The 14,453-nt window shown below is 36.7% G+C and overlaps 1 protein-coding gene across 6 annotated transcripts in view; it reads left to right on the forward strand.

The window, feature by feature from the left end:
• The window catches only part of CYB5R4 (cytochrome b5 reductase 4), a 99,357-nt gene that overhangs the window by 71,349 nt on the left and 13,555 nt on the right, over positions 1-14,453 (forward strand). For 5 of the 6 annotated variants that reach the window (XM_060616086.3, XM_060616080.3, XM_060616081.3 and 2 more), the window contains exons 11-14: positions 7,194-7,334; positions 8,877-9,029; positions 11,828-11,978; positions 12,286-12,372. In XM_060616086.3, coding sequence (XP_060472069.1) covers positions 7,194-7,334; positions 8,877-9,029; positions 11,828-11,978; positions 12,286-12,372 — 532 coding nt within the window. The remainder of the gene's footprint in view (positions 1-7,193; positions 7,335-8,876; positions 9,030-11,827; positions 11,979-12,285; positions 12,373-14,453) is intronic. The other variant, XM_060616085.3, reaches the window with a different exon arrangement.

The following is a 14,453-nucleotide window of genomic DNA, read 5'->3' on the forward strand; positions in this document are numbered from 1 at the left end:
TGGTATTAGGAAGGGAGAAAGAACATAGAGAAATAATAGTGTGATCTAGCAGATCAGAAGAAAATAGATAAAAGATAGTGATGATGAAAAGAGATACTATTAAAGTGAAATCTCTTGCCCTGAAATGATGTATCTAGTGATTGAAAAATCATGGCAAACCAGATAAAAGCCAAGCCCAAGAAATAAATGATGCTAGGAACTAAGAGTGACCTCTGTTTGGAAGTTGTTAGAATGAGTATCTCTCAGGTTTTCTCTATAATTTCCTGAGGCTTCCTAGAAACTCTTTTGTCTCTGCCATACATTTCTGCTTGAGTCATGAACCACCATAGTTAGCTTTAGCTTTCTTGTCTAAAATTGGAGCAGTGCATGTATTTTTCATTGAATTAAGTTTTCCACCTTGGAAAATGACTAAGAGTTTAGGGGATACTTTTATTTATTTGGCTGAATTAGCAAAGATAATTTCTCCTTCCTTTCCCCTCCTTAAATGGTGACAGGAATTGTAGATTATTTTATTCACTAGCAAAGTTGAATACTTATATCATCAAATTATTGTGATTAACTTGCTGTCAATAACATAAAATGTTTATAGTCCATCACGTGGTTCCTAGGTTTTCAGTTTGTTGAAATTATTGACTTTATGATACTAGCATGCTGGCTTCCTCTTACTGAAATGTCTTAACTAAAAGAATTGTTGTTTGAAATGATATGTAAGTTGAAGACTTAATGCAGTACCTTTTCATGTCAAATCTAGAATTTACTTATACAAAAGATTAAAATACAGCAAAGAACATAATTAGGGAAGAGAAAACTACTTAATTTTTGCCTTTAATCCAAATGTAATAGGTGATATTTTAAACTGTTTATCAGTGGGACTAGACTACCACTTATAAGTTGGATGCCTCCCACTTTTACCCCCAAGATGACAATTATGAGCAAATAGTTGTGTGTGTGTGTGTGTGTGTGTGTGTGTGTGTGATGGTGAGGAACTTGTTTGTCTGTCAAGGTTCAGAAACTGATAGGTAATTGGGTTACTGTTTCTATACCCAACCTAAAATTTTATTTTAATGCAGTTACCTTTACTGTGGGGACTTTGATCACCAAAGTTAGTATTTTTTTTTTTAATTTTTTTTTAATGTTTATTTATTTTTGAGACAGAGAGAGACAGAGCATGAACGGGGGAGGGTCAGACAGAGAGGGAGACACAGAATCTGAAGCAGGCTCCAGGCTCTGAGCTGTCAGCACAGAGCCCGACGCGGGGCTCGAACTCACAGACCGTGAGATCATGACCTGAGCGAAGTCAGACGCTTAACCGACTGAGCCACCCAGGCGCCCCCAAAGTTAGTATTAAAGATTTGCCAACAAACAACTCAGTACATGAATATTGGGATACAAAATTGTAAAAAAGAATTTTTAAATTTTTGTCATAATTGTGATGTCAGTAGCCACTTATAAACCTTTATGTTAAATATATTTACTGAATCTGTAACTGTCTTTTTAATGTAAATTGAACTATGTGAAATTGCTGATACTCTATTTTTAACCTAGGAAACTTGACAGTTTTACGTGGCTTGACCTATACTTTCATAACAGCTTCTTTTTAAAAATTTTTAAATTTTATTATTAGTTTTTATTTTTTGAAAGAGAGCATGCGTGTGGGTTGTAGAGGGGCAGAGGGTGAGGGAGGAAGAGATTCTTAAGCAGGCTCCATGCCTGGTGTGGAGCCCGATGACACGGCTCAAACCCACAAACCATGAGATCGTGACCTGAGCTGAAAATCAAGAGTTGGATGCTAAGCCACCCAGGTGCACCTCATAATAGCTTCTTAACTACAAAAACCACACACACACACACACACACACACACACACACACACTGAGGTACTGTCTGTACTCATAAATGTGCTTGTTGACATACTGTAAGCAATCATTTAATTGAGACTTTCTGTAGGCCCATGATTCTGCAGGCAAGCTGCTTGCTCTCTCAATGGAACAGACCTTCTTGAAGGTGTAGGAAGAACCACCTCCTCACTGCTCCCCAAATTTTGCCTGTACATCCATGTTTCTTTGCTGTCTAAAATAAGAATTCAAAAGTACTAGAAATGAAGAAATACTGAAAATAGCAAAGAAAAACTTCTTGTGCTTTGTTCTCTTAAATTATCTCCTCTACCCAGCAGGCATGAAGTTGTCCTATACTCAGTAACCATACAATGCTTTCGCATCTTGCTGTCTTATTTTCATCTCTATCAAAATGGCCCAAACGTGAAATCTGAAGAAACACAGAATAGATGGGGCAGACTGTAACTGTGTAAGAAATTATTTACTGTGTTAAGAGATAAATGGAAGAAGTTTAAAACCTTAGAATTCAGGTCATTCAGGGACTTGAGTATACAGTGTTGGCTGCATTACTAGTTGTGGAATGAGAGAAGAAAGGTGATGGGTATAGAAGTGTTCCAGTTTAGTGCCAGTCTTGCTAAATGGTGTGTGGTCTAAGACTCCATTGAATCTAGTCTTGGAGAAAGAGCCACCTTTCTACTACTGTTCACTGTTACTGTTTAACTCCACAAAATCCTCACTTTGAAAGATTTAATTCTCATCAGTCTAAGGTAGTAAAACATCTTAGTATAACTTTAGGAATATTTTTTTTTAACAGCTAAGACAAAGAGGAATCTGTGTTTTATTGTCAGTTTGATATTACTAAATTACCAATTATGTATGAAAATTCTCAGTTTTTGAGCATTCTGCTTCATTGTGTTTTATCCCAGTATATGAAGAGACAGATGTATGCCCACAGATAACTGTCATCCTTAGCGTTGGAAGACAGGTTGTGAATGTATTCTTATTCATATATACAAGAATGGTTTGGGCGAGGATATTAAAACTGTACTACTAGAGATTACGTGCAAGTTTTATCAAAATTAGTGAAAAGCCTAAATAATTTTTTTAAAAACAACAAAATAAATGCAGTTATGTAACTCTTTTAAAAGTAATATAACTCAGGGCACCTGGGTGGTTCAGTTGGTTAAGTGTACGACTCTTGATTTTGGCTCAGGTCATGATCTCATGAGGCCGTGACATCAAGCCCGGTGCCTGCCTGGCATTCTCTCTCTCTCTTTCTCCTTCTCTTTCTCTTTCTCTTTCTCTTTCTCTTTCTCTTTCTCTTTCTCTTTCTATTTTATAAATAGATAAGCTTAAAAAAGAAAATAAAAGTAGTATAACTCAAATTTGTTATTTCTTCAGTATAGGAAGATATTCTAATGACTTCATAAGTTTGAATTATTTTATCAGTAGTCAAAATGTTATACATTTGTACAGTGCTTGAAAATAGTTTATACTGAAGTGTTCTAAACATCATTCGTGCAGTCAGGTTCACTGCTTATCGAGGTTCACTGCTCATCAAGGTTACTGTCTTGGCACAAACAGATGGCTAGCAAGGCCCGTACAGTATGAACTGTGACAGATTCTAAGTGAAATGTCTGTTGGATTGAATGGCTGTAAGTTGTGGTTTTTTTCCTGTATGGACATATTTAGTACGTACATATATTTTTAAGTATTATAGATGTTAGTATGTTTTGGGTTGTTTTTTTCCCCCAAGACTACATTTTTAAGTATGTAGTCCCACTAACTGATTGCCCTATGTTGTTCAGGAAGATCTGGGAGGAATCGATGAGTAAAGATAGATAGCAAATTAGGAGGTAAGTAAATGACATTTAGGTGATTGACAGTAGTAATGAGTGCTAAGAAGTATCATCGATCAAAACAGAAGAGAATGGGGATATTCAAAAAGAGATATATGTGGGATGAATCTTGACTTGCTGAACTGATTCCTTAATTTGTACGTTATATAGTAGGAACTTGTAAAGGATAGAAGGATAATCTATAAATTTGTGCTTGTACTGACATAGTTAGAATGGGGAGGAAGGCACTAAAGAGCCATAAGCTAGTGTTGAACAGTGGTTCTCACACTTTTTGAACAAAGCTTATGAACTGGGGTAAGAAACTCATTAATAACTTCTTGCCTCTTTCCACATCTTCTCCAGCTGCTCTGTGACCTTGCACAAGCTATTTACCTTCTACAAGCCTCTGTTTCCAGTAGGGAAAATAAGAGTGGATAGGTGCTTTAAAAGTATGCTAAGTTGGAGTAGGAGTCGAAGACCAGATTGATGGCAGTGTGAACTCGTAAACCAGGGTTCTCTCTCTGCTCCTTCTCCCACTGAAGACTTCATCTGGATTTTAGCCTTGTGAAATTCTTTTCTTTAGAAGAACAGAAGAAACGTGTTTTTCATGTTTCTTTTCAACCAGAAGGAAAGAGTATGCCCAAATTATCATATTGGCCTTAGTATTTCAGTATTACCCTGAGTGATATCATATGTGTGTTATTAAAAGAAGTGAGGTGTTTGGGATGGAAATTTTTCTGTCTCATGCTTTTGTTTCACCATCTTATATTTACTTCAGTTTCTCATTTTCTTGTCTAATTATTTATGCTCACGAAGCCAAAAACCTGACACTTAAATGATGGCATTGTGCAGACTGAACTAGTCAGCACATCTGCTTCATAGTCTTTTTTCCTCCTATGTTTCAGGGCCATCTGTCTATGCTGTCTCTCTCTTCAGTATAATTAAAAGATAAAAGCTTCCTTAAATGTTTCTGAAATTTTTAGAATCTGGATGTTCTTTGAAATTATAGCAGACTTCTAGGCAAGATGTTGAAATTATTTCGTTGGTGTTAAATAGCAAGAATACTCTATGAACTCTAACAAGAAGTGTCAGTAAATTACTGTAACCCAGGGTTTTGTTGTGTTTTAAATATAATCGAAGAGATGCATACTTCCTGTAGCACATCTTTTCTGGCAGACACTAGAGTTGGCATTGTCATCAGAGGATGAACCTTTTCATCCATCAGTAAAGTTTTCAGAAGGGCATGATTACATTTCATTATAAGATAGCACTAAGGCCCTTAGGCCTAGGCAAGACAGGCACTCGCCCTGGACTCCAGACTTGGAAAACTCCCCAGTGGCTCTCTTCCAGTCACACCCCTCCCATAGGATGAGAAGTGTGCAGGGCCAAGAAATGTCCACCTACTGTTCACCCTCTTTCCTTCAACACTGCACTCCGAGCATCTGGAACCCAGAATTCATGCTCACGTGTCCTCAGATCCAATTGCATTCAAGGAGTGGCCAAGGCTATTTATGAGGAAAGCAAGTAGATGAGCTTAAACATAGGGGATGTGTATCCACACCCACATAAAGCTCCACTCAGTGTCAGACAGGGTGGGGGGGTGAGAGGAGAAGGGGGGCAGGCCATAGCTAGTCAGTGGGGGTGCAGCTCTCATCCTCTGCCATCTTCCTGCATGGAACTCCGAGAAATTCAAGAATCCTGAATTTGAACCTCACCTGCTAGGACATTATTTAACAGTCATTCATGTGATTTATAACTTTTAAATGTTTAGACATATACTACATGGATCTCTGATTGTATTCTCACTCTGAGTCCCAGAAAGGAGGGGACAAGGAGATCACTTGAACCTGCATTTCTCCTTGTGGGTAAGCCTATGTCCATTGATCCTTTGTCAGTTGAATACTGGATTAGGTGCTCTAGGATAACTTTACAGTGATTCCTTTAGCTATAGTCTGGTCCAAGCTATGCCCTGGCACTAGAATGAGGTGACTCGAAGAGTGCCCCTTGGTTTTGGTGTGCAGTGCTATACTCGAAACTTATGTGCGTGCTGAGCTACCATGGAAGCAAGTGGAAAGATTTAGTGACTGGGGTCTTTAGGGCCCACAGGGACAAGGGAACATGAGAAATTGGATGATACTGTGGCCAAAATGATTTCTTAGGATTATAAGTGAATTTCAGTTTTCCTCACTATTGATTATTAGGTGTTGGGCCTTCACCCCCTAAAATCTTGAGTAAATCTGTACCTACTTAAATATTTTTAGGTGTAAAAAAAAAAAAAAAGGTGAGAGAATAATTAGGATAAGAAATTATCAGAGTTAATTCCTTTCCATCTCTGTAAATGCTGTTTTATAAGAGAGGAAATAACAAAACAAACCAGCATCATCAGTCTGTCTGGTGTACTATTTATGTCCAAAAAAGAATTTTGTAAGTGAAAATGTTAATGCTTCCAGAATTCCGATAACAAGTTCTTCTAACTTAAATGATATTAGTTTGTTTTATGTACAGATCATATTTCCTGAGCTTGGGATATTAATTTCAAATATTTTCAAAATTTATAGAAATACTTTGTTTCTTTTTATTTGTTTATACATTAGTACCACAAACTGGGAATTTTCATTTTTCTCTTAAATTAATTTTTTGAATAATGAAAACTTACACCCTTATATATAAAAGTTTTGCTGTAATCATTTCTTAACAGTTAAAATTATATAATTTATATACATATATACATAAACATAGAGAAATAGAATGTATATTTTTCCTGTTTATCAAAGAAATATTTCCAAATTATTTAATAGTACTGATATTGTTAAACCTTAAATACTTTGAATTTCAAAACCATTTGGTAAGAAAAGACTTTAGAATGTAGATTTGTTGATTATCAAATATTTTTCACATCTGTAATTTAATTATACAGCTGTGAATATAAGGCTTAAAAGATGAAATTATTAAAATGAATTTAAGAAGAAATAAATTAGGCTTTAATTTCTTAGAATGTAATGCTTTTAATATGTTACAATTACAGATATGAGGAAATAAGACTTAGTGAAGTCATTTTTCAAACTACAGAGGTGTTTACAGTTTTAAAAATAGATATCTCAGAGAATAAAATGAAAAAATTTCCAACTTTCAGATATTCAAACTACTGATGAATATTTATTTATTTATTTATTGTTAATGTTTATTTTTGAGAGAGAGAGACAGAGTGTGAGTGAGGGAGGGGCAGAGAGAGAGGGAGACACAGAATCCGAAACAGGCTCCATCCAGGCTCTGAGCTAGCTGTCAGCAGAGTCCATCATGGGGCTCAAACTTAACGAACCGTGAGATCATGACCAGAGCCGAAGTCAGACACTCAACCGACTGAGCCACCCAGGGGCCCCTGATGAATTTTTAAAGCATGTAGGCATTTTAGTGAAATTTGAGCTTTCCTAAGTATAGAAGCTGAATCTGTGCTTTCACTTAGTCTAGTGTTACTTTATTTAATTTATTTATCAATGAGAGAAAATGCATCACTTTCTAGGTTTATACTACAGAAAGTGCCGGTTAATTTCCAAGGAAGGCGTTACTCATGATACGAAGCTTTTCTGCCTGATGCTGCCACCAAGCACTCATCTTCAGGTGCCAGTTGGGCAACATGTTTACCTCAAGTTAACTATTACAGGTAAGGTAAATAAAGGTTTTGGGGAAACCGTTTCTTTCCTTATTAGCAGTTGCAAATCAGTACTAATCCTTTTAGGAAGTAACTATTTAGGTTATTAATAAATGCTTCTGGCAGCTGACTGATTAATAGCCAGGTTCTAGGTTCGTAGATGCAGCGTTCCTGCGTGTTGGAGCCGCAGCCCTGCTGTATCACTGTAGGGAGCGAAGAAACTGCCGGTCAGAGAGAGAGCTCCACCAGCACTGTTACTTATTACTGAGAACACTAAGGGAAAGAGGGGAGGGAGTGCCTAAGTGGTCCTTCAGGGAGACAGCCACTAGAAACACATCCCAGTATCTCTTAGTAACCACATATGGTTGTGTCATTTCGGAAGTTGAATGTGTAAAACTGAAAATGAGTGATGATTAGAAATGATTTCCTTACATGTGCTGCCAGTATAAGAAGTTCTATAAAGACAGTCCTTACTTGAATTCTTTCTCCCTCATTTTCATCCTAAAGTTACTTCATTTACTCATTTCAAACACCCTTCTTATCCTTCTAACATTTTCTTGGCCTTCTGAAGCTGCAGAAGGTCACATTCTCATGTCAGTTAGTCTTCCCTGCAGTCAGTCTAGCAGACTGCCAGCCGGGGGTTGGTAGGTACAGTAGGTTCCCACAGCACTATTAAGTTTCCCTCCTCACCATCACCAGTGCCAGGCTGTCAGTCAGTAGCTGCTGTCTTCCCAGTGTGGTCATTGTCGATGTATTATAATTTTACGGGTGGATCAATTTTTAGATGTCAAGGAGCCATGTATAAAATTTTGGTCTTAAAAATGTGTGGGGGCTCCTCTTTCTTTGGAATTTGGCTAGCTAAAATATAACACAAATTTTTATTAGGTTCGTGTTTTTTAATAGTATATTGTTGGAAGTATTTGGATTAACATTTTTTCTTTCAGTTGCCAAAGCAATATATATTAAAAAATTAAAACAGCTCACAATGTATAAAGTAAAAAGTGAAGTTCTTCCCTTTCTTAACCCAATAATCCCAATGGCCATCTGTAACCATTGTTAAAAATTTGGTGCATAATTAAAATTGTTATGTAAGTACCTCCTTACACCTCTGTGTAAACTTTTGATGTCTTTTTTTTTTTTTTGTGGCCCATTACAAAGTTTATATGCTGATGGAATAGATGGATGTCTACATTTATTACCATGAGTCCCTATCATACTGCACATAATAAATGTACATTGTTTATATGATGGGTAAAATATTGATTTGTTAAGTTTATTTCAGCATGCATAGGCTTCAGGGGTGTGTGTGTGTGTGTGTGTGTGTGTGTGTGTGTGTGTGTGTATACATCTAATGTGTATATGATTCTAACTACATGTTCTCTGTATATAGTATGTGTGTGCATCTCTAGGGAGAACATATAGTTAGAATCATATACATATTAGATGTACAGTTTTCAATATGTAGTGATAGCATCATAATATTTGTATGTGTTGTCTTTATTCAGGGCTTTTGAGATTTTTAAAATTGAATTTCTGTGTCATGACTTTTTCTAGGTACTGAAATTGTGAAGCCATATACACCTGTATCTGATTCCTTACTCTCAGAGTTCAAGGAACCAGTTCTTCTCAACAATAAATACATCTACTTTTTGATCAAAATCTATCCTGCTGGACTCTTCACACCAGAGCTTGATCAGCTTCAGATTGGTTCGTATTCTTTTTTTAAACCTCATTTCTGTTCTAGATAAGAGCCGTGTTATACTTATCCTCTGGTTATCTCCATGTGGGAGTCTATCAAATATCTCAGACTCAACTTGCCTGAGACCAAAGTCATGTTCTCTTTGTCCCACCTAATCTACCCTTACTCCCATATTCCTCATCTTTATTATTTATAGCATCACAGTTCATTTTTGACACCATCGAGAGGCTTGAGTTATCCTGGAATCTTCCCATTTTCTCCCTCCCGATCTAGTCTGCCATTAAGGTCCAGTGAATCTACCTCCCAGTGGCTTTTTAATCTTTTCTTTTCCTTCCCTTCTGCCACCTTCTCGGATCAAGCCTTCATCATCCTTCTCATGACCTCTAACTGCTCTCAGTCGCCTCTAATGGAGTCCTTCTGTTTCTGTTTATCTGCATTTCCAAGATGCCCTGAGGAGAAATTTAATCATGTTTCTCTGCAGCTTTGAGATGTCTGACGGGTGTCCATTACTTAACAGTTAAGTCCTCTGCATGGCCTATAAAGACTTTCATGATCCCTCCAGCTGCATCTCTCATGTAACTACTTGTATAAATACAAAGTACTTATGCTACTCAGAGTTCCACAAGCTTGTCACCCTCATTCATAGGTACATGCAGTTGCCTCACGTAGGACACCCATCAGTCCTTCCTCTACCTGTCAGGTACCTTTTTTTTTTTTAAAGACCCAAACAAAATACCACTTCTTTTATGAAGCCGCCCTTCTCGTGAACCCCTCAGTAACTAACACTTTGTTCATAGTTCTCAGATAAGAATAAATAATATTCCTTCTTTACAAAACTTTGAGTTTGAGGGTAAAGATTGTCTTCCTTATCTTTATAGTTCCTATACCTCAGCATGGCAATTGGCACATAACAGGCTCTCAATAAGTGTACTTTGAAAGAATTAATAAAAAGACTATGATGAAATCTATTGTGATTTCAAGACCCCTATTCCTGTTTCTATTCCTTTTTCTGTACCTTCAACTTTTCACTGCCTTTTGTTTGACAGTAAAAGTGCCCTTCCTGTTTTTAACATAGCATTAGCAGTAACATTGAGGTACCAGTGAGATAGGTCATTAAAATTTGGAAATAAAGAAAATTTGTTGCTTTCTGGAAGTTAAGCCAGTCTCTACATAATGGATATGATTAGTCCTCTTTGGTTACAAAGATCAAAATATTGAATATGAATCGGAACCTAAAGAATCTTGGGATCCCTGCAAATCTAGTGAAGGTGACTATCATTTTGTGGTAGCCTGACATGTGATTATAGACAGCATGTGGAAACTGAACCAGTGTTATTATAACCTTTTCATAGAGATCGTGTGAACAGATCAGGGTGGAGATTTAGCCTAGAGCATGAAAGGGAAAGCCCAAAGAATAAGATGAGTGTTTTTTCAGTTTCATCCAAGGGAGCTAGACATGGCCCCAATACCTGTGTCCCTTGGAGGGACACACTGGCATGATAGTGATAACTCATGAAAGCCTCGTCATGGCTTAAATGAGCTACGCTATAAAATTATCCACGTCTTTGTTTCAACTCCATGTTCACCAAGCAACTCTTATATGATTATGTTGGCCTTCCAAGTGTTCTGATACTGAGAATGAGATGCCCTGGAAGGGGTGTGTGATGTTCAGGTCACTAGGTACAGATAGCCTTTTGTAAATCAATTCTGTTCTGGCCGGTATACTTTTAACATCTTGTGAACTTGATTAAAATCAGGTATCTTGCCTGAGTCTAGTTTTATGACGTTGAAGGACTGGACTGTTGACAGAAGTTATCAAGTTAATGTCATTCTGTGAGGCATCTTTAGTAAACAACCAGCTGACTTTTTCCTGAAGATGTTCTGATCTTATGGTCCTTTTGAACTATAACGGGAGCTTCTGTTACCTTCTGATACTTAATTCATCAATTACTGCAAGATCCTTACTATCCTGCTGTGGACAAGAAGGAAAAATTATGAACATCCAAGCATTTAAAGAAATAAAGCAAATTATTTGAAATTGTTTTTAAAACATGTTTAACTTTTCTGTTTTTAAAATTACATTGAAAATTTCTGAAATGTCTTAAAGGCAGTTCTCTTATATGAGTGGTACATAGTGGTTATATAAAAATGCACTACAGAAAATGTTTTGCTCAAATATTTTTATTCTAGATTGAGAAGTAGCATGCTCTAAGTACAGTTTCTGATCTTGCTTTGTTTTTATAGGCGTTCAATTCAGAATAGCTGTTGTTTTAATAGGTTTTTCAAAGATTTCATGAAGGTGAAGTTAGCACATTTACTAACGTAAGATTTTAGAATACTTTTCTATTTCCATTTTCTCTCCTACTAGTTTTATTGCTATGGCTAAGAATCCATATGTAAGCAGTGAGTATATATTCTCCACCTTGTACCGTGTAAGACAGGTATACATAGACACTGCTTTTGAGGTGCTTATAATTTAGTTTAGCAATCAGTCCTTTACTGAGAATTTGTACTTAAGTGCTTGTCAGTAGTTTGTAAAATCGAGACTGCAGATGGTTTGGGAAAATAATGTTGGGAAATGAGTGTAATAAAACCTCATTATCAATTTGGTTATAAGGATATAATCCAGACATACTTGGGGGCTTAATGAGTATTCCCCAAACTCCTTACATACCTTAAAGACTAAGATGTAGTCTGAAAGTTATGAATTCATCCTGTTACTCCTCAGTGTTCTAAATTTAGCTAGGCTAACGTCAGTTTCCCTGATTTGTTTTTCTTCTGATTTAGTTTATATTTCATTGTTTAGGAGATTTTGTTTCCGTAAGCAATCCTGAGGGCAGTTTTAAAATATCCCAGTTCCAAGAATTAGAAGATCTCTTTTTATTGGCAGCTGGAACAGGCTTCACACCAATGGTTAAAATACTGAATTATGCTTTGACTAACATACCCAGTCTCAGGTATGTAACTTTATCTTTAATTACTATCCTTTATGAGGCTATTAGATTAGTTTAAGGTATTCTAAATTAATTGCTCAGTGGACCTTAATAGACGTATTCTCATTTCCTCATTTATCATTTCCTTACCCTACGTCTTCTAGTCCTAGCTGTTTTACTAACTTGATTCTTTTATTTTTGATACTTTGGGTTACCTAATTGGCACTAAAAAAACATTCATGCCACTTTACGTTTAGACTTTTCCATTCATGCATATTTTAAATGTAACTGAAATAGTTCTTTTTGAGTTGTTGTTGTTTTTTCTTTTAAGGAAAGTGAAGCTGATGTTCTTCAATAAAACAGAGGATGATATAATTTGGAGAAGCCAGTTGGAGAAATTAGCATTTAAAGATAAAAGGTATTAAACCGGTGTTAGCTCTGCACTTAAATATTCAAAAATGTATAGTCAGTCTAGGCCTTATCTCCTTTGATTGGAGTGTTTAATTAGCCAGGAAGCCCCGTCAAAGAAAAAATAAACTAATCAATAATTCCCTCAATGCAAGTAATGTTAATATCCCTCCCCCAAAGAAATACTGTTCGGTAAGATTAATACGACATCATATATGTATTGATAAAATATATACTGGACGTTATGTTTTAACGTGTTACTTATTCTGAGTTGAGTTTCACTGAAAATGATCTAGTATAGCCAATTTGATGATTCAAGATTTTCTTGCTATAGTGGGTGCAAATCAAATAAATGTGATAAGATGGATCAAGAAAAATAAATATATTTCCTTACTATAAGATTTCTTAGAGCCTTTGTGACTTTTCAGAGGGGGTCTTCCTTATGTATGTTCAGTTAAGATTTTCTTCATTTTTGTTTGTCTACATTAAGTCATTAATAGCTGTTAATACTGGTGGTCCTCAGTACGCACCTTGGGGAATGCTGGCATAGGCAATAGAAAAAAGTTTGAGCCAGGCTGAACTCTGGTAGAATGAGAAAGCATGGGAATCTGTCTCATTGAAGAAAGCCCTAGCACAGTCAGCTGAAATTAGATAGTTGAAATGGGCATATGCCCTATCTCCCCTAAAGAGAGTTAAAAGCAGCAGGAAATTCTGAAGGTATTGTTTGGAAGAGTGAATTGGAGGAGCTGTCATACTTTGTAAAGCATATCTGTAGTCATCCAAAGCTATGTTTAAGAAATTCAGGACTTCATAAGGACTTCACACAAAATATCTGAAGTAAGTATGTTTAAGATTGTACAGGACAGATAAAATTCCAGGCTTTTTGAAAGTTCGAGTTAAAGATGTCAACAACTCAGCTGTTCTGGGACTCCGTTTCTTGTGACTACTTTCCAAACATCCTTGCTGTGGGAATGAATGGCCACCTTTCGTTTTTCCTCCCTCCTGTCTTCCATCCTCTTCCCCTCTCTCTCTTCATAAATAACGTTCACAAATTAAAGATGACCTGACTCACTTATCCTTGAAGTATTGAGTCTTCTTACATACTTAAACCATAAACTTAAAAGTATTTGTATTTAGGTAGCCGTACAACAGTTTAGAGCATGATTTAAAGAAATACAAATTCCTAGGTTTTCAAACGTCTTTTTCACACTTTTGAAAGTGGAAAGTTAGGCATGTACCACAAAGCCTAAAGCCTAAATTCTGGTTTTCATTCTACCCTTCACCAGCTTGGACCTTACTCAAAAATTACTTAGCTCTGTGGGCCTGTCTCTTTATCTTCCAAATGAAATAATGACATCTTTCCTACTTACTTCATAAGGCTAATGTGAGGATTGGAGAAGATTGTGTAACTGCTTTGGAAACCGAAGCCCTACCTCAGATATTTGAATTGTGGCTTAGAAGAACTCTACGTACATGCGTTTCATTTCTGCATTAACTCAGCTCCTGTTTTCCTGATCAAACATTTAAAAGAATTTAAACAGCATTGCTAAGCTTTTTAACTGTAGGGTTGTTTTAAAAAAAATGTTTCTGGCAGCGTTTTGACAAAGTTATTTTTGAACATAGTTCCCTTGTACGAGAGGATCCATTTGCTATTATTTTCATGAACAGACATTGTACTTTTAGACTTTCAGTAGGAGCTAAACTTGATTTAAGAAGTACTTGGTAAAAAGAAATGTGTTGACAGCCTCTGAACATAAAGTGTGTTTTCTTTTGTTTCATTCTGTTTGTTTTGGTCTACATAATTTGGGTTGGTGGATTGCATAGGCTGGAATACTGAGGGTGAGGAAAGGCCCCTTTTTTTTCATATCTGGATGCCTGGCTCTAACAGCACTCACCAGGTGAGTGGACTCTCCAGCTTGCTGAGAGAAGTGATGGCGCTCTGACCTCTGGCCTACCTTTATCCTCCCTCTTCTCCTTCTGTTTCTCTTCTTGCCCTCCCCTCGTGCTCCTGGGTGCTTGCTCTCTCTACTCGCTAACCTCCTCCTTCTTCTTGGAGACATAATTGTCCTTGCTTGAGGCACTCTGTTGGCA

The sequence above is a fragment of the Panthera onca genome, chromosome B2 (genome assembly GCF_046562875.1).
Source record: "Panthera onca isolate mPanOnc1 chromosome B2, mPanOnc1 haplotype 2, whole genome shotgun sequence".
NCBI classification, from domain to species: Eukaryota; Metazoa; Chordata; class Mammalia; order Carnivora; family Felidae; genus Panthera; species Panthera onca.